The sequence below is a fragment of the Phocoena sinus genome, chromosome 1 (genome assembly GCF_008692025.1).
Source record: "Phocoena sinus isolate mPhoSin1 chromosome 1, mPhoSin1.pri, whole genome shotgun sequence".
In the NCBI taxonomy this organism is placed as follows: Eukaryota; Metazoa; Chordata; class Mammalia; order Artiodactyla; family Phocoenidae; genus Phocoena; species Phocoena sinus.
This window is the reverse complement of record NC_045763.1, coordinates 38,225,798-38,250,439: the sequence shown is the minus strand read 5'-3', so window position 1 is coordinate 38,250,439 and position 24,642 is coordinate 38,225,798. Positions and strand designations below refer to the sequence as shown.

General features: G+C 51.8%; 1 protein-coding gene across 7 annotated transcripts in view; it reads right to left on the bottom strand.

Moving 5' to 3' along the window:
* Positions 1–4,070: 4,070 nt before the first annotated feature.
* MAST2 (microtubule associated serine/threonine kinase 2) overlaps positions 4,071–24,642 on the bottom strand; it is a 204,045-nt gene continuing 183,473 nt past the window's right edge. For 4 of the 7 annotated variants that reach the window (XM_032637973.1, XM_032638001.1, XM_032637983.1 and 1 more), the window contains 20 exons: positions 23,655–23,864; positions 19,262–19,363; positions 16,856–16,988; positions 15,950–16,011; positions 15,576–15,661; positions 14,932–15,140; positions 13,895–14,033; positions 11,877–12,009; positions 10,956–11,121; positions 10,283–10,384; positions 9,901–10,023; positions 9,618–9,727; positions 9,106–9,302; positions 8,620–8,903; positions 8,317–8,514; positions 7,225–7,451; positions 6,890–7,012; positions 6,300–6,436; positions 5,970–6,163; positions 4,071–5,655 (listed from right to left, as the gene is read on the bottom strand). In XM_032637973.1, the coding sequence (XP_032493864.1) occupies positions 4,127–5,655; positions 5,970–6,163; positions 6,300–6,436; positions 6,890–7,012; positions 7,225–7,451; positions 8,317–8,514; positions 8,620–8,903; positions 9,106–9,302; positions 9,618–9,727; positions 9,901–10,023; positions 10,283–10,384; positions 10,956–11,121; positions 11,877–12,009; positions 13,895–14,033; positions 14,932–15,140; positions 15,576–15,661; positions 15,950–16,011; positions 16,856–16,988; positions 19,262–19,363; positions 23,655–23,864 (4,464 nt within the window). In that variant the 3' untranslated portion in view covers positions 4,071–4,126. The remainder of the gene's footprint in view (positions 5,656–5,969; positions 6,164–6,299; positions 6,437–6,889; positions 7,013–7,224; positions 7,452–8,316; positions 8,515–8,619; positions 8,904–9,105; positions 9,303–9,617; positions 9,728–9,900; positions 10,024–10,282; positions 10,385–10,955; positions 11,122–11,876; positions 12,010–13,894; positions 14,034–14,931; positions 15,141–15,575; positions 15,662–15,949; positions 16,012–16,855; positions 16,989–19,261; positions 19,364–23,654; positions 23,865–24,642) is intronic. The other 3 variants (XM_032638020.1, XM_032638011.1, XM_032637990.1) reach the window with 2 other exon arrangements.

Sequence of the window (24,642 nt, the reverse complement as noted above, 5' to 3'; positions counted from 1 at the left end):
GTTCTAAATGACCTTGCCAACGTCCTTCCTCCCCACTGCACTTAGCTACGTAGCACCCTCAAGGCCACTGCTAGGAACCGCAGATGATTTCCCCTAATTCCGAGACTTTTTCCCACTCTCAGCATGGGATGCTCAAACTCCTATCTATCTCCAGCCCAGTCTTCTCTTCTGAACTCCACCTGCTGGCTGGATATCTCAGATGGGGCCTTGGGTGTCCCACAGGACTGCAAACTTTTTGTCTACTTAATGAGTAAACATATGCTTGGCTATGAATTCCCTTACCTTCCTACCACCAAACCTATAACTGGTCTGCATCCACGTAACTCCTCTCCCTCTCACCTGTCAAATTACAAAAGGTAGCCTTCCTCCAACTATAAGCTAGTCTCTCCACGTGTATTTTGGATCCTATTTTCTCCCATCTTCTCAGGAATCTCCTGTGAGTTCTCTGTTGTCTCCTCTCAACTGGATGATCCATTTAAACGTGGTTGGCTGTCTCTCACTCCACTTGCTCAGTCTCTACTCAATCCTTTATCTCTTCAGAGCCTAACCTTTTTTCTTTTTTTTTTTTTTTTTTGCGGTATGCGGGCCTCTCACTGTTGTGGCCTCTCTCGTTGCAGAGCAGAGGCTCCGGATGCGCAGGCTCAGTGGCCATGGCTCACGGGCCCAGCCACTCCCCGGCACGTGGGATCTTCCCTGACCGGGGCGCGAACCCGTGCCTGAACCCGTGCCTCCTGCATCAGTAGGCGAACTCTCAACCACTGCGCCACCAGGGAAGCCCCAGAGCCTAACCTTTTTAAAAAGACATCTAAGTTTGTCTTTATTTCTTCACCTCCTCAAGCTTTTCAGTACGGGTCCCACCACTACCTGAAATTGCTCTCCTTGATGTCTTAAGTAACCAGCATTGTGAATACTCTGTGAAAAACTCTGCCATTGACTCCATGATCATCTCGTTTTCCTCCTGCATCTCTGACTGTTCCTTTTAATTCTCCTGGACTCTAAGTCTCCTGGGCTCCTCCTCACTTATACCTTCTTCCCTGGCAGTTTTATCCACATCCATGAATTCACCTACCATCTCTAGGCCAATTATACCCATCGTTGTTTCTCCTGCCCAGACCTATGTTGTGAGGTATCTCACATGCAACATACTGAATGCAGGGTCACCACGTAGCCCTGGTTCTTTCATTATTTCATATTTCAGTGAATGGAAATACATAATTCATCTGGTTATATAGGTCAGGAATGTAGTCATCATCTTTGATACCTTTGCTTTGTGTCTACATAAAACCCACCACCAACCCATTATCAATTTTACTTTCTAAATAGCAAAGATACCCAACTTTTCTCTCCAACTTCACTGTTTCACTATCTCTAACAATACTGGAAGGCCTCTCTTTTATCATTCTTGCCCCCTCAAATTCATTTTCATTATAGCAACCAGAGTCATCGTTTCAAAATAGAAATCTGGGGAATTCCCTGGTGGTCCAGTGGTTAGGACTCGGACTTGCGCTGCCAGGGCCCAGGTTCAGTCCTTGGTCAGGGAACTAAAAACAACAAAAAAAAACTAAACTCAAAACAAAACAAACAAACACCAAAAAGGGCCTTCCCCGTGGCACAGTGGTTAAGAATCTGCCTGCCAATGCAGGGGACACGGGTTCGATCCCTGGTCCGGGAAGATTCCACACGCCACGGAGCAACTACGCCCATGCGCCACAACTACTGAGCCTGCACTCTACAGCCCGCGAGCCACAACTACTGAGCCCGTGTGCTACAACTACTGAAGCCACATGCCTAGAGCCCATGCTCCGCAACAAGAGAAGCCACAGCAATAAGGAGCCTGTGCACCACAATGAAGAGTAGGCTGCTCGCTGCAACTAGAGAAAGCCCACACAGCAACAAAGACCCAACACAGCCAAAAAATTAAAAACAAAAAAACACCCAAATTTGAACTTGCGTAAAACCATTAAATAATTTTCAATTGCTCTTATGGTAAATCACAAAATCCTTAAAATCATCTGGCTTCTCCGTTCAGGATCTCATCCCCTACTTCAGTTACTCTTCATTTGGCTCCCTCCACTCAGCTAACCCCAATGGCTTGGACCTTTTCCTTTTTCCTTCTGCACATGTCCTCTGTACAATCCCTATCTTCTCCTATGGCTTTAATTACCACCTATTGGCTGATGGCTGCCAGATCTATGCGTCCAGCTCCCTACACTTTCCCTCCTTCTGGGGACACCTCCTCATTGTTGCCATCCTAGTTTAGACCACCACAAGGGGTCACTACATCATTTTCTCTCTGGTCGGCTTACTCCACTTGAGCCTCTCTACACTGCGGCCAGTGATCTTCCTAAAACCTAAATCTGATTATACCACTCCCAGAATGACCTTCCAGAAGCTCCTCACTCCTCAGGCTAATCTGGCAGTGTTTCTCAAGGGGAGCACCACTGGCACTTGGGGCAGCTGCCCTAAGCATTACAGGATGCTTAGCATCTCTGTGCCTACTCTTCGCAAACCCCTTCCTTCCCATTTCCAACCCCCCAGGGGGGCAGTTCCTCCCTCCCAGGAACTGCTGCAAGATGTGCCCGCACCTCTCCCTTTACCTATGGTATGGTGCTTCTAACCAGATCCTGACCTACATGGGGGGCTGCCCCAGGCAACTAGTTACCTGTGTTCCCAGTGTCCCGGAAAGGCTGTCCAAGGATCTGCCGTCAGTGAATGACTGAAGGAAGGAGGAAGGGAGGTTCAAGAGGGGCCTGGAAGGCTGAGGGGCCAGACATCTGCCACCACAGGCAGGGTGCGCCCTCTGGCGGCCACAGCCTTCCCGACGCAGGGTGACGAGGAGCTGCAGGATGCATGTCGCGCCCAGCCAGTACCCAGAGGCATTTTCCTGTCTCTAGGCCTCTTGATGCCTCTCCTTCTGACCTAGGCACTGGATTACAGAACAGTCAGTGCAAGACAGCAGTTTGGCGAGTCCTGCATCACCATGGAGGCCCTCTACCACAGCCCTACCTCCTGTCCCTGGGATACCATCTCCCGACTCCTCCAACAATGGTCCCACAGCTGTCCTCCCCCTTCCTTCCCCACCACCCACCCACTCACCAACTGCAGTCCTACCTACTGGGGGCTGCTCACGTCAGCAATGTCCATATCCAGTGCTACGGCCTACCTGAGAACAGCCCAAGAAGGGCTGACTGGCTACAGACATTAAGGGTTTATGACTAAATACGGAAGGCAGTTTCTCTATTTCACCTGGCCGCTCAGCATTTCACCAAGTAAGCTCTCCTTCCATTTAAAATCTCTTTACTTTTGGATTTTATGACTCTACCTTGATGTCTTCTTTCTTTGCCTTAAATGCTAGTGTATTACTACTGATACATTGATGGCTCTCAGATTTCTAATTTCAGTCTAGATTTCCCTACTGAGTTCCAGACCTATGCACCCAAACTTCTGGATGTCCCACAAGTACCTCAAATTAAATATATCCCAAGTTCAACTCTTCACCTCCCTCTACCTCTTTTTCTCATTTACTGACTAAGAGCACTCCAAATTAGGAGATAAATGTGGGTTCTAGAGTCAAGAGAGTCTAGATTCTAATCCTAGCCCTGCCCAGAGCTGTATGATCTTGCTCACGTTAAACGTCTGAAAACCTGAGTTCCCTTCTCTATAAAGCAGGAATATTACTTGCTACATGGCCTTCTCTGGTTCCCCATCTCCTACAGAAAGTCTAAACTCCTAGAAGACTCTTAGATATGGCCCTTGCCTAACTCACTAGACCCATTTCCAGTTTGAATTACTTTCAGCTCTTTGAGTATGCCAGGTGTATGCCAAGTGCCGTACTCTTTGTCTGGACATTCTTTCTCACACTAATCCCCACTCTTCTAACCTAGCAAACTACTACCTATCATCTGTCCTCCAGGTTTGAGCCCAGATGCCCTAGTCTCTGGGAAGCCTAGCTGGCTTAGGCACCCTCCCACAACAGTGTCTCATTCATCACTACATTCTCAGCAGCAACACAGGACCTTAAGTTACGTTTGTATTGACTGAAGGAAAGAAGAAAGCCAAAGACATAAAGATAGTTTCCAAGAGTGTGTATTACACAGGACTGAGTGCAAGAAATGGCAAACAACCTCTATGTTTGCTTTAAAAGCTCATTGGGTGCCAATGCCAAGTCCTGATGCTTCTGAGGGTCCCCTGGGTCTCGGCCCTTCTGGAGCAGGCTGGGCCCAGGCTCCTGGGTGAGGGGGCAGCTTTTGCATGGAATGTCCTGCCTCCTGTCACCTGAGGCATCAGGCACTTTGGTGATACCCGGGGCTGGCTCCTCTTCCTCTCTTTGTGTACACTCAGGCTCCCATAGCCAGCTCTGGCTGGGAACCTCACAAGGTAGATGGGCCAGCCCAGGGGCACTGGGTGGCCATGACTTCCCCTCCTGTCTGGGAGACAAGTTTGCAGGGTGGACTGGAGTTGTAGTTTCCAAATCCTGGGAACTGGCCAGCCCATCTTCCATTGTTGCCTTTCTGGTTGGGGATGCCCTGTCAGGGTCTTCAGCAATGAATTTCCAGGACCACAGGCCCAGCTCTCTGGAGGTGGAGGCAGTGGAGCAACTGGCGGGGATGAGTCCTGAAGAGCTCGGACAAAGTGCTGTTAGTGCCTGGGTGTGGAGGTGCTGGGCCTTCCAGCAGCCTTCAGGGGGGATGGGGTCTGTGGGTCCAGCCCTACCCAGGTTGGGAGCTGATGACGAGGAGCTGGCAGCCTCTTCAAAGGCTTGTAGGATCCCAAGCCTCTTCTGGGGGACACTAGGGCCTTCCGTTCTGGGAGATCCCAGTGTGACCCCTGTCAATAGGCCTGGGACCACTGGGCCCTGGCTCCTGGGATCCCTGGGCAAGAAGGCGTCCTCTTCCTCACCCTCTCCTGCTCCTGCTCCTGTGAGGAGTGGATCCTGGCCCACTTCTGGGTTAGGTACCAAGCTTGGCTCCTGTACACCTTGGCTGTTCTCAGGCCCCTCATCAGTGTCATCTTCTGAAGAGTCAACCTCCCGGATGGCTTCCTGCTTCTGCAGTGACTCTCGCCGTTCAGCCCGGTCCTGGCGGAGGGTTCCTAGGGCCCGTGAGGGAGCAGCCTGCAGCACCCCCTTCCCTGGCAGCGCCCCCTTACCAGACAGCACACTCCTGGTCCCGACTACCTCCAGAGGGCTGACTTCCCTGGGTGGCAATTCCTTCTTTAGCTCAGGGTAGGGCAGGTCAAGACTATGTTTTCGAGAAGTGGCTAGCTTCTTCTCGGAAGCAGCAAGTGCAGCCGCCAGTTTCTCAGCTGACTGCACCCTCTTAAGTAGTGGCGAGCGGGGTGACTCCGCACTCCTGGGCCGTGAGAGTTGCCGGCCTAGGGGAGGCGACACGTGAAGCTTGGTAGGGAAGGCCTGGGCTCCGTGGCCGGACAGGGGTGATGGGGAACGCTGGGGTGAAGCTGCTGGCGGCGGAGAAGGGGTGTGGGCCAGTGGTGACAGTGGGATGCTGCCTGCTGACTTGCGCCGTGGAGAGCGGTACTGGCGTTGGAGCTTGGGCGCCAAACCGTGGAGGGAGCTGGGCCGTGTGTGCCCAGAGCCGGCTGGAGAACTGGGCACGCTGGAGCTGGGGGAGCTGCTCTGTGATGAATTTCCCCCCACTTTACACAGACAGACAGACAAACAGAGACACACACACACAAAGGCAGAGCAGTTAGCTCTTGGAAGTGACTGAGGGGCAAAACAGGGCTTAGGCCTGGAATGTCCCAGGATCATCAAGGTTACTCCACCAGTGAACCAGAGCCCAGGCTACAGAAATGAAGTCACCCTCCACCTCTGTCACCTCCTCCCCAAGACTGCCAGATCTTAAGGGGGTGGGTTGGATGAGAGCTTCAGAGTGGGATGAGTGGGAAGCACAGAGGGCCCAGGACTCTGCTACCTCCCAGGGGCTGTCTCTGCAAGCAGCCCTTCATACCTGAATGCACAGCTTCAGGGGTCACCCTGTAGCCCTGAGTGGGAGATCGGGGAGAAAGGCTGTGGCTGTGTGTGGGAGAGCCTGGCCCACTCTCCCCTGATGACAAAGAGCGGTTAAGGGAAGAAAGGCTGCGGCTGGTGTGGAGTAGGGATGCCTGCTTCGTGATCTTCCGGAACAGGGAGCTCCTTTTTCTGCTGCAGAGACAGGGGTCAGAGGCTGTCTGAGTTGGTGCCCAGGGAACAGCACACACTGGGCCAAGGGCCAGGGTCCCCAGCACACACTAGCACCTAGGTGGCTGAGAGCAGATCCCCTGGGCTAAGTCTGGCTCACCTTTCTTGCCCGTCCTTGCCCCGGCTCCGCTTGCTCCTTCGGGCCATCTTGGCCTTGTAGCTGTCCTTCCGAGCTGGCCCCACTTTAATGGATGTGTTCTCCAGGGGAGTTGTTGAAATAGACACCTTGTTTCCACTCTGGGGATCAGAGCATGAGCCTAGGCTAAGGCCGTGGCTGTGTTCCTGCCCCTGCCCCTGCCCCTCCCACTGGGTACGGCTGTCCCACAGCTTGAGCTTCTGCCCCTGCATCACCATGTTCTGAGCCAGGGACCACCTTCCTTCTTCACAGATTAGGAAATGGCTCCACTGGAGCCCAAGTGGTTTGGGGTGGGGAAGATAGAGAAGAGGCTCACATGCCCTGTCCTCCAGTCCTACCCACAGCTCAGCCGGATCCCTGCCTTGGTCAATGAGCATGTCGCCTTCCAGTGAAAACCCTTTGCTACGTCCACACCCAAGTTCCGTGTGTATGTGCATCTGTCCTCAGTGTCAGGTATGTGTGCGCCCAACTCTCCCACTCCCCCATGGCCAGTCACAGACTCATAAGGCTGGACTCATTCAGGGACCGCAGCAGGCGGCACACCCAGCACTGACCTTCAGGATCAGCTCCACCACCTCTGTATGCACCAGCCCGTGCACAGGCTCCCCGTTGACGTGTGTGATGAGGTCCCCCTGACGGAGCCCCGCCTCACTGGCTGGACCTCCGTCCTCCACGTGCTGTCCCGGGGAGAGAACAGTCCTCAGCCTGGAGCCTGAGCATGAAGGGTGGGGCCTAGCTCTGCTCATGGAGCTGTGACCCCTACTCCCCACTCTTTGACCCCTGAGGGTAATGTGGGCGTGGACAGAAGCAGGGACAGACAGGCCCTAGTAAGGGGAAGGAAGAAGAGTGATGAAGTTGGGAGACAACAGGTCTGGATGGTCAGACATACCCACACCATGTGATGCACAGTGTAGACGTCTGAGTCACCCATGTAGACACGGATGGCCCGCAGGGTGAAGCCATACTTCTTGCCGGCTCGGTGGATGATGATGGGGGGCCTTGAGCTGCTGAGGGCTGGCAGGAAGTCCCTGCTTGGAGAAGAGTCCCTGGATGATGGGTTGGATGACTGGGAATGCGGGGACATGGGGCTGGCCAGTGGAGAGCAGGTGTGGTGCTCTGGAGAAGGAGAAGCCGGGACTTAGTGCATCCATGCTCAAGCCCGGCCCCTGTCTGGGCTGTTGATCCCACACAGCTCTAGTCACAGAGCCTGCCCCCAGCCAGGTATGTCTTCCCCGCAACCTCTGAGCAGCAAAGCGCCTTCGTGTGCCCAGACCCTCGCAGACCCCAGGAGGTGACGGGCTCGCATTTACTGAGTGCTTACTTATATGCATTAGGGACCATAGAAGCTCTTCTTACATACTTGAACGTCACAATTACCCTATGAGTTACCATCATTAATATCCACATTTTTTGATGAGGAACTTGAGGCTCAGAGGGATTAAGCACCTTCTTCAAGATCAAGAGTCCTTCAGTGATGGAACCAGGATCTGAATGAGCCTCTGCCTCAGAGCCTGCGCTCATTACACGGTGCTATCTGCCTTCTGGAACACGCACACACACCCCCAGACCAACGCACACCTCCAGAGACCCCTGCTCTCTTAACAAAGGGGCCGCAGTGACACACAGCCTCTCGGATCCCTGCTCCTCGACACACAGAACACAGACACACCTGCTGTGTGCACACCCCAGCCACGGGCCCACAGAGGGGTTCCAAGGCCCTTCCTATGAGTTTTTTTTTTTTTTTTTTTTTTGCGTTATGCGGGCCTCTCACTGTTGTGGCCTCTCCCGTTGCGGAGCACAGGCTCCGGACGCGCAGGCTCAGTGGCCATGGCTCACGGGCCCAGCCGCTCCGCGGCATGTGGGATCTTCCCGGATCGGGATACGAACCCGTGTCCCCTGCATCGGCAGGCGGACTCCCAACCACTGCGCCACCAGGGAAGCCCTTCCTATGAGTTTTATCTTCACTCCCCGGGGGCCTCACCCGCAGGAATGAGGAGGGACAGGGCTGTGGCTGAGGCGGACTTGATCACTTTGTTGATGGGGCGAGCAGTGCGCTTTTCTATAGAGTCCCCAGAGAGCAGCCGGTGGCGGGCCCTGCGCACCGCCAGGTCGCTGATGGCCTTGGCTGTGGCTCCCTCAGCCAGCTGTGGGGTCCCACGGCCTCCTCGAGTCTCCATGGCTGTGGACCAAGTGACCAGTGAGACCTGCAGTGCAGCAGAGCCTCCCCTCCTGGCCCCCTGCAGCATCCCCAGCCTAGGCCCTCTGGCCACCCGCTGGGCCACACCTGGACTGGAAGCGCTGCTCTGGCCAAGAGGCTCCTCATCCAGCTTCAGCCGCTGTTCCGCTGGCCGTTCAGGGGAAGGCCCGGATACCCCCTCTCCAGACGGGGGTGTCAGAAGCCAAGCACCCTCCTGCTGCTGCCTCCTAGGGGGGCCGCCAGCCTCCTCAGTGCCCTCAGGGAAGCGAGGCACGTCCAGGAGGCCCGAGCAGTGGCGGCGCACTGTGAGGGGAGGGCTGGAGTCGCTCTCCGTGTGGGATGACTCAGACACTGACAGCCGCTTCCGTAATCTGTGAGACACAAGGCCTAGGGTGAGGTGGCCCCGGCGGCCTCCCTCCTCCAGCCCAGGCTTCCTCTGGGGCTCATGTCACAGAACCTCTCTCCAGGAGCCATCCTCTCGAAGGCCCCTCACCACACCACATGCCTCCCCACCATCCATGACCACCAGCGATGGCTGTGCCGCCCACCCCTGGGCGAGCTCTGGGTGCTCACATCTCAGGGGAGCCGATCACCCAGCTCCGCTCTCGGCCCCTCAGCCCCGCCAGGCTGTCCGAGCGGTCCTCCTTCTCCTCGCTCAGGCTGCGCTTGGTGGGGGGAGGCATCCGGCGCTCCTCGAGCAGCGAGAGCCTCTCCATGCTGCTGTACACCTGTGGGCACAGGAGACCTGCCGGGACGCCCAACGACCACACCTCCCAAGGAGCGAAAAGGATCCTCAGTGCCTGAAGCCCAGGAATTCGAGCCAGTTCTCCTCTTCCTTCCCCCATATATACCAGATGAGTATTTGAGGAAACAGCTACTCCACTGGTCTGACCTGGCCGCACCCTGGCATCTCATATGTCAGGGCCCTGAGTAGATCTAGAGGCATCTGTCACATGCAGGCCCAGGCCTTGCCCGCTCTTTTCCCAGAGATAGCCCATCCCCCTCCTCCCCAGGCGTGCCCCAGGGATGTCCCTCAATAGGTCCTCTTCTCCCAGTTCTCCAGTCTGGGCCCACCACAGTCGCACCTTGCTGAACCTTGGAGAGCAGGAAGAGAACTGGCGAATCTCAAGGTAGCCATCCTCACTCACTTCCTCCTCGTCCTCTGAGTCTATGTGGTGGTATCGCTCTGAGCGGGCTGGGACACACAGAACAGTGCCTTTCAGAGGCCACGGTGGTGGCCTCCTTTAACCCTATCAGACCTCAGGAGGGCCTGGAGAAATTGCTCCTGATACCAAGTTCACGGTGCACAGGTGTTTCTGGGCACACAGGTAGGATCCCTGCTCCTCCCCGTCCCACCAGTGGCCTTACTGTCAAAGTAGCTGGTATCATCCTCTGACTCCAGCTGAGGAATAAATTCAGCCTTCTGACGAAGAAGTCCTGTCCAGTCCAGACCGATAAAGAACGGGTGCTGCTTCACCTCATAGGCACTGCCTGCGGACAGGGATGGCGTGGGCAAGGGGCTGGGGTGAGCTGTGTGGAGTCCAGGTCAGCACGTCCAGTGAGAACCTAGGCCTCGAAAGGCTGGGCCTGGAGGCCTCAGCTCCAGCACCTTCCTCTTCCGCCCACAGGGAGCAGGGCAGAGGTTCAGGATCCAGGGGCACCGCCCACACCTGAAGCCTGAACCTCCCAGTTATATGGAATCAGCCCTACTCCTCCAAGTGCTGAGAAAGGTTAGTGGGGCCTGTCCCACCTGTACCCAGTCTCTCCAGAGGGTTCTGGTGGAGCAGTTTTGAGGTGAGATCCTGGGCGTCCGGTGGCAGTGCATCATCCCCCTCGGGCCACACAATCTCATCTGAAGAGTCATTGGGTGTGAAAGGAAAGGAGTGGGTTAGAGAAGTCTCAGAAGTTGTGGGCAGAGTGGGGAGATGGAGAAGAGGGTCCTGTGATAGGATACGTGTGGGGAGACATAAAGGGCCCAGCCCAGAGCCCTGAAAGTCTTGCCTGGGACCCACTTCCTTTAAGTTGTACAGGTTCCTGTCCTTCTAGGGGAGCCTCCCACATCCTAGACCATGGCTTGTTCTTTGGTCCAGGGTGGCCACTGCAAAGCAGTGGTCTGATCGCCAGCTCGCCCTGCCTTTACACTCCAGACACATGTACACTCACACACACACAGAACTCACACTCACGGGGTATGCACAGACACAACACAGGTACACCCATGCACTCATGTGGGACCAGGCACACAATCAGAACAAGCACTAGGTGACACACAGAGTCTGCATGTGCACCTATCTGAGGCAAGCATACCAAACACACACACATGAACACAGAACAAGAACTCGTAAGCCTCGCAGATGCATGCGTAAGTCATATCTGTGGATCCAGATTCTGTCCCCTTGGTGGGCCAGGGGGATGGTACCTACCACTGATCACTTGCCCAAAGAGCTCCTCTGGAGTGTCTCCGAAGAAAGGGACGCAGCCCACCAGGAACTCATACAGGATTATGCCCATGGCCCACCAGTCCACTGGTTTCCCATAGCCCTGACGCAGGATCACCTCAGGGGCAATGTATTCTGGGGTCCCGCATACCTGGGCACAAAGAAGCCAGGCTGGCTCAGCAACCAGAGACAGTGCCTTGGCATGGCGGCTGGAGGGGTTGGGGTGCTCCCACTTCTGGAGCAGCAAGTCTCTGAATGAAGACTCAGCTCACTCTGGTTAATGAGCAGGAGTAATGGGAGCCCCAGCATACCAGGGGTGGAGCTGTTGGTGGGGTGAGTTTATGCATTTTCCTAATTCACCGAAACATCTAGTTCTAGCCTGGAACCACCACTCCGTTTTGGCATGTGGTACCCACAACTGGTCTCTGCCCTCCAGCCTCCAAAGAACAGACACTACAGTCATATGACTCCTACAGGGACTTGTGAACAGTCACAACCTGTAATGTCAAATCAGGAAACGCCCCGTGGCTACTCTCAGGATGCAGCCCAGTGGAAACCTGGAGCTGTGTTCCAAGGACACAGGCGCCAGGAGAGCTTTGCTCTTTACTGAGGCTGGAAGTCTCAGGACTGACCTCTTATCAGTCTCTGAGAGTGTCAATGGTTATGTGACCTATCTTCTTCAAACCCTGAGGCGGAAGATGATTTTGGATTTTACATCCATGTGATTCTCATGGGCCACCTTATTTTCCAAATGTGCTGCCTATCACAATGGCTCCCTGGAACCAAAAGGTGGAAAAGACAGGAGCTCTCAGTCTCAACATCTAGCTGCAAGGTAAGCATGCGGCCTCCAGTCCTTACTCTGAGGCCTGGATTCAACCCCCAAGGTCTCACCATCCTTCTTATTACCTGCTTGTCCAGGAACTCCCGAGTATCCTTTTCAATGTGGCCCTCGTACAAGTTTGTGGTCAGACTCATGAGGCCGATTTTAGAAAGGCCAAAGTCAGTGAGCTTGATGTGCCCCATGGATGTGATCAGCAGGCTGGGAAACCAGAGAAACAAAAGTTTGAAGTTACTTCCTGGTCCTCCAAGATTGCTGGTTTTAGTACATGCCCAATTTTCCCGCTCAGGCATCTACTGTGGGACATAAGCAGGGTAGCTTCATCAGGGAGACAGGCAGCTGTGAAAGAATAAATAGCTCTGGTTGTGTGAGCACTGTAGTCTGCACAAGCAACTAGCAAATAGCCTTCTGCCCATTCCCCCGGTTCACTTTTGTTTACTGCCCTCAGCCGTATTCTACGCTGAGGGCAAGTATCAGCCAGCTGAGAAACAGACTTTCTTCCACCAGCAACCAGCCTCATCCTAAGGCTCCAGCCATTCCCAGTCTCCTCTCCTGACCTAAGTGGCTCACAATACCCCGAGCCAGGGAGAGGGCAAAGGGGCACAACGATCTCGTTCCACATCCACGGCTAGTTTTAGGAGGGCTGGTTGGGAGGAACTAGAAGTAAGATCTCACAGAGAACTGTCTCTTCCTCTTCACGTACTCTGCCTGAGCCATTCTGTGCCAAAGGCTTCACCCCACTACCCCTTTATTCCCAAATCTGTATCTCTGGCCCTGACTTTTTTTTTTTTTTTTTTTGGCCCTGACTTCTTTCATGAGCTCCATGCCTAAAAACTGCCCAGATGTCCTACAGGCACATGAACTCAACCTGTCCAAAACAAGGTCATGCCTCTTAACTGGTCCTCTTCTCAGTGAAAAGCAGTAGTTTCTGTTACCTACTGAGCTCTGTGATAAGTGCTTTAGCAATTATTTATCAAAATATTCTGGCTCATGAAAGGTCTTACAGAGTAACTAACACAACAAAGGTAGGTATTATTATCCCCAAGAGGAGGAACACGAGGCTCAGAGAGGTTTAATTAACAGACCTGGAGTTCAGAGAGTTAACGAGCTCTATGAACATAGGTCTGTCTAATGTCAAAGATGCTTTCCACTACAGAGGCTTACCACCACCAGCACCAAGGTGGAAATCTGGAAGATATCCCAGACTCCTGCTCTCTCACCCCAGCCTTATCATTTCCTTTCCACTTCCCAACACTATCCCTCTCTTCTCCATCCTGACTCTGTTCCAGTGCGGGCACTGTTGTTTTGGGCCTAGACTACTGCCATGGTCTCATCACCTCTTTCCATGGGCAGTGATCTTCCTAAACCTAAATCAGAGTCTGAGCGTGACGCTCTGTCACCCTGTGGTTAACAGGCCCTTCAGAAACTCTCTAGGACCCTTTAAAATTAAACCCAAACTTAACAAAAGGCCCCCTGATGATCCAATCCCTGCCCCTCTCTCTAGCTTCCTCTCTTACTACTCTGACCAACTAACAATCTCACCTTCAGCCATACTGTACTCTTTGTAGTTCCTGAACGGGACCCGTCCCCACACCTGTGCGTGCCTTTGCAAATCCCGCTCCCCAGCTTGAGAAACCTGCTCCACACTTCGACCCACCTGACTAATACCTTCTAAGCAGCAGCCTATACAAAGGTATTTCTGCCACCCACACTAGATTTAAGCTCTACAGGCCAGGGACTAGAATACAGTGTTGGCACACAGTAGGTGTCAGTAAATGTCAGGACACTTGCTTAGCCATCTACTACATGTGTGGATTCTTTTGTTCCTGCTTGGTTTCTTGAGTGGAGCTCCTCAGTGATTCTTTGATGCCACCAAAGCCTTACGGTGCCCCTGCCAGACCTTGCTGGCAATGTTCTTTGCATTTGGGGTAGTCAGGGGCTAGAGTACCAAGCCTAGATGGGCACCCACATGAGCAGTGTTTCCTAGCAGCCATTTGGGATAGATTCAAACATGCTGTGTCTGCGTTCATTTATCTAGAGACCCAAGAGGGACACCCTAAACAAGGGACTTGGAGAGTGGGCATACTTGTCAGGCTTGAGGTCACGGTGCACGATGCCATAGTTGTGTAAGTACTCCAGGGCTAGCACAGTTTCCGCAAAGTACAGGCGCACCATATCCACAGGCAGGGCCCCGATGTTCTTCAGCAGAGTGGCACAGTCTCCTCCTGCAACAAGCCCAGGCCACCATGAAGAATGGGTCCAGTGCCCTGCTCTAGATGGTCTCAGAGGCCCCAGAGGAGATAGTGTCACAGAATACCCTGGTGCCAGAGACTGTGATTCTAACCCCTCTGCTGCTGGCATGGGTGGGAGAGTGTGGAGGGGAGCAGGAGGTAAGACGAGTCGGCCAGTGGCTGTCAAGGCCATTGTTCAGGACAAAGAGGGAAGGAACCCAGGCTCTAGACCTGTAAGCTGACTGTTGGGACAGGACTAAGTTATCTTAGGATGAGACTTCAGCATTTGTCCATTTATTTCCTTCCTGTTGGCTCTCCTTTAGTTTTTGAGTAAATATCTTTGGAAGCTGTGTGCAGCCCTGACGAAGGGAGAGGGAAGGCCACTGGCAAAGCGGCTGCCCCCCTCCAGAGCTGTGCCCCATTGCTGCTCTCCTACACCCAGCCCCAGAGCATTTTGTGGGGTCCTAAGGGGCATCCCCTTCAAAAACCATCCACAAGGGCAGTGGCTTTCCTCTCCTCTGAGGGCCCAGATGCAATCCTCCCAGCATCTGACCCTGGGCTTTGGTGGCCTGCTACCCGCTTTGTTCCTGCCAGGTGCCAGCAGGTCTGCCAGGCTGTGCAGGCTTTGTAGCTGTGGGGCTGATACATCCTGTCCTGACATGGGCAGCCTCATGGCAGCTACTGCTCCAGTAGCCTCTCCCTGGGAGGGACACGACACCTTGTGCCCACCATGGCCAAATGGTCTCTGAGATCCTAAGGCAGAAACCAAGGCCAAAGAGAGGTTGGGAAGCTGGGCCCTGAAACTTCACGCCTACACGAGCTGCTGGTCCCTGCTCAGGGCTGTCTCAGATTATGCCGTGGCCCCCAAGCCAGGCCACCTTTTCCCCAGTACCTTCAACATACTCCATCACCATGCACAGGTGGCGCTTGGTCTCAAAGGAGCAGAACATGCTGACCACAAAGGGGTTCTCAGCAAAAGTCAGTATGTCACGCTCCACAAAGGCCTGCTGGATCTGGTTCCGTAGGATCAGGTTCTGCTTGTTGATCTTCTTCACGGCAAAGCGCTGCCGGGTGGACTTGTGCCGCACCAGGAATACGGCCCTGGAAACAAAGCCCATCCGTACCCCACAGCCCTCAGCCCCTGAGCTGTGCTCTCCTCCACCGCGAGCTTGGGTGGTATCAGTGCACAGAACAAAGGAGCAGGGGGTGCTTATCAATGAGAAGGATCTGAGCACCTGCCCAGGGAGCTCTTCAATTTCCTGATATACCAAGTCCTGAGGACACAGCTCAAGCCCTCCTCAGAGCTCAGTGAGAGGAGAAGTGCCACCAAGAGGAGAGGGGAATCTTCCTGGAAAGGAACCACACTCAGATATCAGAGGAAACTGGGCTCTTGCCTCTCCTGGAGGCTTCGGGGAGGGACAGGTCCATCCTGGGGCATCTGGTGCTCAGAGGATTAGGCATCTTTCACTTCCGGAAGGAAGAGCCCCAGGGCTGACTTAGCTCCAGTCCCGGCCACACCCTGACCCCTGCCTTTACCCATAGGCGCCATTGCTGATGAGCTTAATGGTCTCGAAGTCCTCTTCAGAGGGTGTCTTTTTAGATGTCAGAGATGCCCCACGGCCCTGGAAGACATGGGAAAAGGCAGGAGCGAGGAATGCTTCTCAGAGCTCACATTTGGGGGGAAGCTGTGGCCCCAGCACCTGCTCAGCTCTTAGCCCTGCCATGGCCTCCTGCCCATTCTTCCCCAGGAACTGAATGACCTCTCAGACAGTGTAAGCCATCACTTACTCCACACAAGTGGATGGCCACTCCGCCATCCCTCCTTCAGACAGTCTCTTAGAGAGAATTCACAGCCCTTTGCCTCACAGGGCCCCGGGGCCAGGATTGAGGCAGGAGCTCAGGGTCTTTACCTCGACTGAATCATCTGTCTCTGGAGTGTCAGGACTGTCATAGCTGCTCAACTGGGCCATTTCTAGAAACAAAGCAAGGACACAAGAGAAAAGTGTGCGTGGCAATGTCAAGACATCTCAGCAGTCCATTCATATCACACGACAGATGCATGCAGGGAAGGCATTAATGCTTCCTGCAACAGGCTGGGAGGCGGTCCTGTGGCTCTATCCTTAGTGCAGTCACAGCTTTTAGACTTGTTTGTCAAATAATATTGCCACCCCTATTTCTAGAAGTCCAGTGCCATTCAAAAGGCCTGGCAAATTCTACAAAGCTTCCCTCAAACTTGGGACAATGCCTGAAAACAGGGCCCAAAGCTGGGCTGTCTGATAGCTGGCCCCCATCCTACTGGTCAAGACTCTGCTTTGCCAGATGAGGCTGGGAAGCAGGGAAGGCAGGAGTGGGATGACTAGAGACTAGGGATTTGGAAGCCCATGGTTCAGGAGGGGCTCAGTGTGAAGGCCCAGAGCATGGCATTACCTTCTGAAGCCCTGAGCTGGGACCACCCCAAAGACACAGGAGGACTTGCGAGGTGGCAGCAGGAGAGGCAAGCATGCAGAGGAGGTGACCATTTTTGAAAATGTGATTGTGGCCTAAGATCAAAAGGCTGATGACCTTTTGATCTTAGGCTCTAAATCCAACGCGGGTGGGCCCAAGGCAATCCAGCTTGGGTTATATAAGGCAGATGTGGACAAGCCTGAAGGAGGGGCTGTTTTATGACAGAGAACACAGAGCTTTTCCTAGAGCCCTCGGGCCTCTGATGCTGTGCTGTGTCCCTGTCCAACTAAGCTTCTTCTCCAAGTGGCTTCCCTGCTGTTAGAGCTTGTAGGCTGCGTGGCCTCTGTGCAGCCACCAGGCCGCATGCTCACCCTCTAGGGGATCCCGTGTGAGGCCCAGTTGGCTAACGATGTAGCGGGGAATGTCACATTTAATCCCTTGTCCCTCTCTGGCGTGGCCCTCAGCTGCTTCTAACAGGTGGTAGAACTCTTCAGGGTCAAACTCCTGTACCGGGGAGAGAGGTAGTCAGTGGTGAGGGCTACAAAAGCAGGCTGCTGGTCTCTTTGGTTTTACGGCATATACCCAGAGTAGGATGACAAGAAGACTTCCTCTTTGTGATGGACACCCCTACCCCTGAATCCCAAGAAACATGATTCAGGAACCAATGGGGACAAAGCTGTCTTACAGGTCACCTCCAGATTGGACATCCTAAGCGTTTGCTGTCTTTACAGCAATAAGAACCAGAGCATTTGGTTTCCAGAGAGCTCTGCCTATTCGCCTGGTCCAAAGCCTTGTGCCAGCCGGACACGGCACTGTCAGGTGTGTTCCCACACCCAGTGAAGAGGGGCAGTCCTGGCACACCTTCAATCACACTTCACAGCCCTGGCGGTGCACACACATGCCTTCAGACATCTACTGAGCAAACCCCTGTGTGCTGGGGGCTGGAGAGCCTTGTGGACACAGCACAGAAGTCCTTGTCTGCCCGGAGCACATAATAATGAAGGCCCCATTGACTGAGTGCCTACTAAGTGCCAGTATGGGCTAAACCCTGGAGACACCTCTGTGTTGGTGAGGAAATCAAGGCTCACAGAGATGCACGGACTTGACCATGACCACAGAGGTAGGAAGAAAGAGAAAATCAGCACGCAAACCCAGGCCTAACTCCAAGCCCCTGTTTAACCACGGACTTCATGTTCTTGAGGGAGAGGCCTCTGTTCACCACGACCCCAGCCTCCACTGCTTTCTTTACCTCTGGTCTCACGGGTTTGGAGAACTCTACCACTACCTATGTGGATACAATCTAACCCAGACTGGAAGTCCTTTTACCTTCTTCTTCATCCTCAGTCCCTGTCTAGTCAGAATGTCTACTTCAGAAACCCGCCTCTACCCAACTCTTCTGCTCTGTCCTCCCACCACTGTCCTAGTTCTGGGCGCTCCTCTCCGTCACATGAACGGCTTTAAGTGCCTCTGCAAGGCTGTCCCTGGCTCATCCTGCCTTCTCTTCCAATTCACTATCCATGTTGCAGCCAGCGTTATCTTTCTTATGAGTAAATCTGATGGAGTATTACTCAGAAGTAAATAGGAACCAATTACTGATACATGCAATAACATGTATGCTGAGTGAAAAAAAATTATGCTGAGTGAAAGAAGTCAGAACATACTATATGATTTAATTTATATGAAACTGTATAAAAGGCAAACTTATCCATAGTGAAAGAGCAGATAAGTGGTTGCCTGGAGTGGGAGGTAAGGTGGGCAGGGGAAAGGGACTGATTGCAAAGGAGCACAAGGGAATTTTCTAAGACGCGAGGAAATGTTTTCCATCTTAATGTGGCAGTGATTAGACAGGTGTATATTTGTTAAAACTCATTGAACTGTATACTCAAATGGGATATATTTGATTGTATGTAAATTATACCTCTATAAAATTAGTTTAAAAAAGTAAATCTGACAATGTCATATTCTTACCTAAACTTTCTGATGGCTCCAAGTAGCCTTAAGGATAAATGCAAACCCCGGAGCCAAGAACCCAACACTCTCCATGGTCCTGTCGTGGCCTACCTCCCAGTTTATCCCTCACCAACACTTCAGACACACCCTGTACTCCATCAAATGCCTTTTCTGATGGCTCTCCCCTGGCAAACTCATAATTATCCTGCAAGTAGCTGACTAAGCTTCACATTCCCCAGGGAGCCTTCACTGAATGTCTATCTCTGTTCATCCCGAGGAGGACTAGAGCACTTCCTTCCCCATGTCCCCGTTGCACCTTGTACGTCCCTTGGTTGCAAACTTCTTCCAGTATCATAATTATTATTTGCATGTCTCCACGCCTCATACCTAAGGCACTAAAAGACGAAATCTAACTCTACTGCAGAGGAGGCATTGTAGGATCAGGGACTCTGCTTTACTTGCGCCTGTATCTCCAGCGTCTAGAACGACGCAGGTACTCAGTAGTGTCACTGAATGATCAAATGAAGGGTGGACTCAACTTGTGCAAACGAAACTGGCCTGTGCTCCTCACCCCCAGGGTCCCCATTGACCTGGGGCCTGCTCAGCGTGGGTTGGGCAGACGAGCACCCCTCCCTGCCACACTTCTCAGGAGCATCCACTTTTCCTCACAGGGACTTGCTTGCGTGTCATATTTAAACAAGGATTTCAGCAGCAGAAATGGCAGTGGGTACCCCCACAGTTCTGCTGTTAGCAGAATACTTCCTCTACAGCGCCCGTTCCCTCCCCTCCAGCCACCCACCCCCCCAACCTCCCGAGAGCCCACTCACCAGGCATTCCAGGAGACGAGCAGGACGGGCAATGACAATCATCAGCTTTTTCACCAGCTGCATCACAAAAGCCACTTCTGAACTCTCTGAGCGCTCATGAGCCTGTAGAGAAGACAAAGGATACTTAAGCAATCCACCGGCCCAACATGGCTGAGTGAAGCAGGACTGGGCTGGGCAGAGCCTACTCTGGGGAGAAGCACTTTGTAGTACAGAGAGTGCTGCAAAGTGAAGACCTTAGAGAGGGCCAGTGGGCCGTGATGAGGGGGGACAGGCTGCTCACCAGGAACCACATGAGCTGAGGAACACTACATGACGCCGAGGAATGTCACAAAGACACGCAGCTTTACCTGCTGCTCCATCCAGCAGGCTTCACTTACCCTCCAGACCCCAGCTCAAGGGGTAACTCCCAGTGGAGCCTTCACTGATGCTCACTTTCCACCACAGACAGACTGTAAGGAATAGAAAGACCTCTCAAAGCAGGAGAGTGATGTGACCAGAAGGGATTTGAGAGAGATCTCTTTGGCTGTAGTGTGGATGGTGCACCAAGGAGGGCAAGCCTAAAAGCAGGGAAACCTACCAGCAGGCTACTGCAACAATGCAGATGAAAAAGGCGTAATAAGCCAAGGCAGTAAGAATGGAGGGAAATGGACAGACTGGGCCACCTCAGAGCAGCCCTGAGGGGTGGAAGAGGCAGGAACAGATGGGAAGTACAATGACAATTTTAGGGAAATTCCACTGAACCCATAAATGAAATAGACAGTATAAAAAAATACAGTTTAGGTGAGGATAGGTAGAGAACATATTCCCTTTGGTTTTAAAGAGAAAGCAGGTAGGTGCAAAAGTTCTGCTTTGGACTTGGAAAGTTTGAGGTACCTATACTAGATACTTTCGTAGGCATTGGCTCAGCCCCAGAGACTCTCTCTTCTTGGAAACTGCTCTGACTCCTGGAGCCACATTTGTATGGTGTGGCTGCACTTTCCCTCCCACCTCCGATAGCTGACCAGGGTGGACTACTTTCCTAGGAACTTACTTTTAAAAATTTTTTTTTAATTTTTGGCCGTACCATGCAGCATGCAAGATCTTTGTTCCCTGACCAGGGATTGAACCCATGCCCCCTGCACTGGGAGCACGGAGTCTTAACCACTGGACTACCAGTGAAGTCCCCCCAACCCCGCTTTTTCTTTTACATTTTTTTTCCCCCTAGCAACTTAAAAATGGGTGGAACGACAACCATTAATATCAGCATGACAGAACTGTATAATTCGCTCTTGGGTGAAAAGGATGACCATACCTACCAAAGAGAGAGAAACAGAGCTGAGAGAAGGAAGACGAATGGTTCCTGGGCTTTCCACAGGCTCTCGTTTCTGGTTCTGGTCCCTTTTTAAGGCCTGGTTGCATTCTTCAATTCTCTAAGACACCCTTTCAATCTTTATAATTAGTTTCCCTTTCCTGCATAAACTGCTCTGAGTTGGTTCTCTACCACTTGCAACGAAGAATACTAACCGATGTGGAAAGTACAGTGGAGGAATCCAATCAGCAGCTGGGGCCACTGAGCCGGAGCTCAGAAGAACAGTGGGGATCAAAGGCCCTTTAGCAGATGGATGACAACTGAAGACACAGGAGCTGACAGGGCCGATCAGAGAGTGAAGAAAGGAGAATGAGGAGCACGGATGCTCAGGAAGGTGCCCCTCGAAACACCAGCATTTAAGAAAACTTGTGAAGGAGCAGCAAGACCACAAGACTGGAGAGAACAGTGTCATGACAACTGGGGGGGGGAGAAAAGATCAAAGAGAGGTATTCACTGTGGAAACCTCTGTAGACAGTGAAGGAAGGTGAGGACTGAGAGAGGTCACAGCATTTGGCAACCGGCCAGTTAGTTCTCTGGTGACTTTTGCCTGAAATGTTTCAGTGGAATAATGGGAAGGGAAAGTAGAAGGCAAGAGACTGAATAGTGAACAGGTTGTAAGGAAAGAAATACAAGCAAATGAAGACCATTAAAAAAAACTGGTTATGCAATGAAAAGAGAGGCTGGGCACTTGATGAAATCTTGTTCATTCTTTTAACACGCAGCTCAAATATCAACTTTGTGAAGCCTCATCTAAGTCCCCTGCCCACACACACAGACACACACACACACACACAGACACACACACACGAAGAACAAGAAGTAACGGCTACTTTTTCTATGTTTTCCTAGCTGTTTGCTCGCAGCACATGGTACTAGCATGTTGTTTTATAATTAATTGTCTGTCTCTACAGGTACGTTGTAGGGCCTTGTGAGTAGAGAGGCTGTGTCGCCTAGCACAGGTGCCTCTTATATAGCAGATGTCAATGCTTATTGACTAAGTATTTGAAAGTGTACGATCTTAGGCTCTGGAATAAGTAACCTGGGTTTGGGTGCTAGCTCTGCTACTCAGAAATGAGTTACCTTGGGCTAACTTGGCCCTTTTAAGGTTTGGTTTCCTCATCTGCATATTTAGAGAATAATAATAATACCTTCCTTACAATGTTGTTATGAAGATTAAATTAGACAATGTAGTGCCTAGCAAATTCATCTACCAGGGTTTCCCTGCAGACATCCTTCACTCTAGTCATGCCAAACTACTTTACCTGCAATTCCTGAAATGAACCAAGTTCCTCCACACCTCTGAAAGGTTGTTTATACTGCTTTCTAGATCCAGTGAACTCCTACCTACTCATCGAGACTCAGCTTTTCCTGAACTCTCCATGCAGAGTCAGCACATCCTCCTCTGTGCTCAGAACTGATCTCTGTTTAGTGCTCATCAATCGCACTTACTATAATAAACAAAAGTGAGATAATTCATATAGAGCACTCAGTGTGGTGTCTGGCATACAGTATACTTCAATAAATGACAGCTATTATTTTTACTGTAATACATATTGATGGGTCTGTAAACCCCAGTCAACAGCAAATTCCTTGAGCCAGAACTGGCACTGAACTTCTTCTCTGCATTCCCAGGGCCTAGCAAATGAGAGAACATATGAATGCACTGGCTCCATGTTCAGTGCTCTTCCCACTGCCAGGGGCAACGCATCTGGGAAATGCCTGAAGGTTTTGGGCAAAGCTCTGACTTGAGCATTTCAGAAGATCCATCTTAGATGTACAAGCAACCCTGGAAGTCACTCTAGTTGATTTATCTGATGCCTCAATCCCTGATTCCTACGTATTGTTGGAGAACTGTTAGAAAGTTATTCTTGAACAGAAACAAACAGGCACCAGTGATGTTTCATGGGACTTCAGCTTTTTAAACTCATGTTTCTGCAATGTTTAAATTTAAGTATTACTTTTGAAATCAGAAAAAGACATTTTTGTAGAAGGAAGAACTTTTTCATCTATTAAATCAAAACCTTTCTCACTGTAACTCTTGTCCACTGGGCTAGTATGCCTTTTAGGGGATAGAGAAGCTGCCACATATTACATATGATAAAACTCCCATTATTTGACAGCAATAATTGTGACCATCTTTAGTCATCCTTTCTCTAGATTCAACTGTTTCCTAAATTAAAAAACAAACAACTTCTTGCTCCTAATTTCTGGACTAACACACCGGAGTCGTTTGAGCCCATTAGCCTGGGCTCTCAGCTCAGCTGGTCCTACAAAAGCATGAAGGCACATGTCTGGAGGTAACAGGGGTCTGGACTGGGAAATATTCTAGTGACATGAAGAGCCCCGAGGAGACAGCACATCTCCTCTCCCCTAAGCTGTACTAATGGTGTGATATGGGCAACTGTAGTCTGAGTGGGAAGGCGTCCGATCACCCTATCGGAGAGGCAGAGAGGAAAGCGAAGAGCGGAGCACGAAGCAGCGAGAAGAACTCAATGGTCTCTGGATTACTTTGCCCAGAGACTTTTTACACTGGGGAGGATCAGGTCTCTAAACACATCAGTCCCCACTGGAGAACTTCTGCTACACAAACAGAATATCAGCAAACGGATAAACCCATAGTGCAGTCCTCGGGTCTGTTTTTCCTCGACTGAGGAGAAGCAGTCTCAAGGTTCTGCTTACACCAGTATGTTTACCAAAAGAGAGCCCACTACAGCCACTAGGGCCTCTTTTTGGCTCTGGGTTACAAATCTCCTAGGCAAATATTTATGAACACTACCAACGTTGGAGCCTCGGGAAGAGTAATTGGTATTAGAAAAGGAAAGGAATCACAGCACTGAGTTCTGACACCGAACAGGCTTCTCGGAGAAATGCAGGGGACTGAGGAAGAACCAAAGCCCAGCAGCAGCAGCACATGTGGGGTGGGTCCCGCATACCAGCAGGGAGGTGGCAAGCAGGCTGGGAACACCATGACTGCCTTCATCTTAGCTTGGGACTAAAACCCACTACTATACGGATTCACCAGAGTTGCAGAACAAGGACACTCACATCTTGCAGAAGCTTCTCTAAATTCTCTTGAAGTTCATAGAAGTAGTGTGAGGTAATGAGGCCACTCCGAGATTTATCCAGGCAGTCTCGGGCCATCTCAATCACCTGATGATGGATAAAGCTCAAGGTTCCGTCTGCCAAGGGCAACACGTTGTCTGGAGTGTTGGAGGAAATGAACTCTGCTAGATGCTCTTCCATTTGTGCGGTGGCCTGCAAATCAAAGCAGGACAAGTGACTCTTTCCTTCTGATCCAGCTCGGCCGGAGCTAAGCCTGAAAGGCCTTGTCAGAGCCTAAGGATGGGCTCTGTGATCCTGGTTTCCTGATGTTGCATTTGGGGAACCTGATGACTGGAGACGTGAAAGGTCACCGTCAAGTCAAGTCAAAACATGACAGTCAAGGCCCTCTCTCACCTGGCCTTGTCCACCTCCCCACTCCTTGAACGGCACATTCTCTTGCTCTAAGGACACTGAGGTTCTGTTGTTCCTTTATCATGCTATCTCATGCCTCTGTCCATTTATGCTGTTCCCTGTGTGTAGCTTTTTCACCTGCCAAGCCTGCCTGGCAAACTCCTACTACTCCTTCTAATCTCAGTTCAAGCATCATCTTTCCTCTGGGAAGTCTTTGATTCCTCCAGGAAAACTAGGGTTTCCTTTCCTCTCTGCTTCCACTGGACCTCCCAACTGTATAAACTTGGTGTGTGGACACTCCTGGTTTCTAAATCTTTCTCCAGACTGGGAACTTCTTCAAGTCAGTGGGAGTCTGATTTATCTCAGGATCCTCTTACTTGAACTTAGGGCCCAACTGAGCTAAGCAGATGTTCAGAGAGTGTTTATTGAAGGTGTGAACCTGCCTGCTCACGGACCTGGATCCCCAGCAGAGCAGCATGAGGTCTGGCTCAGAAGCCTCTTGGGGACCTAACTGCACAGGAATGTCAAAACAACAAATGTACATCAGCTAACAAGTTCCTAGCTGCCTATCTAGGGCTTG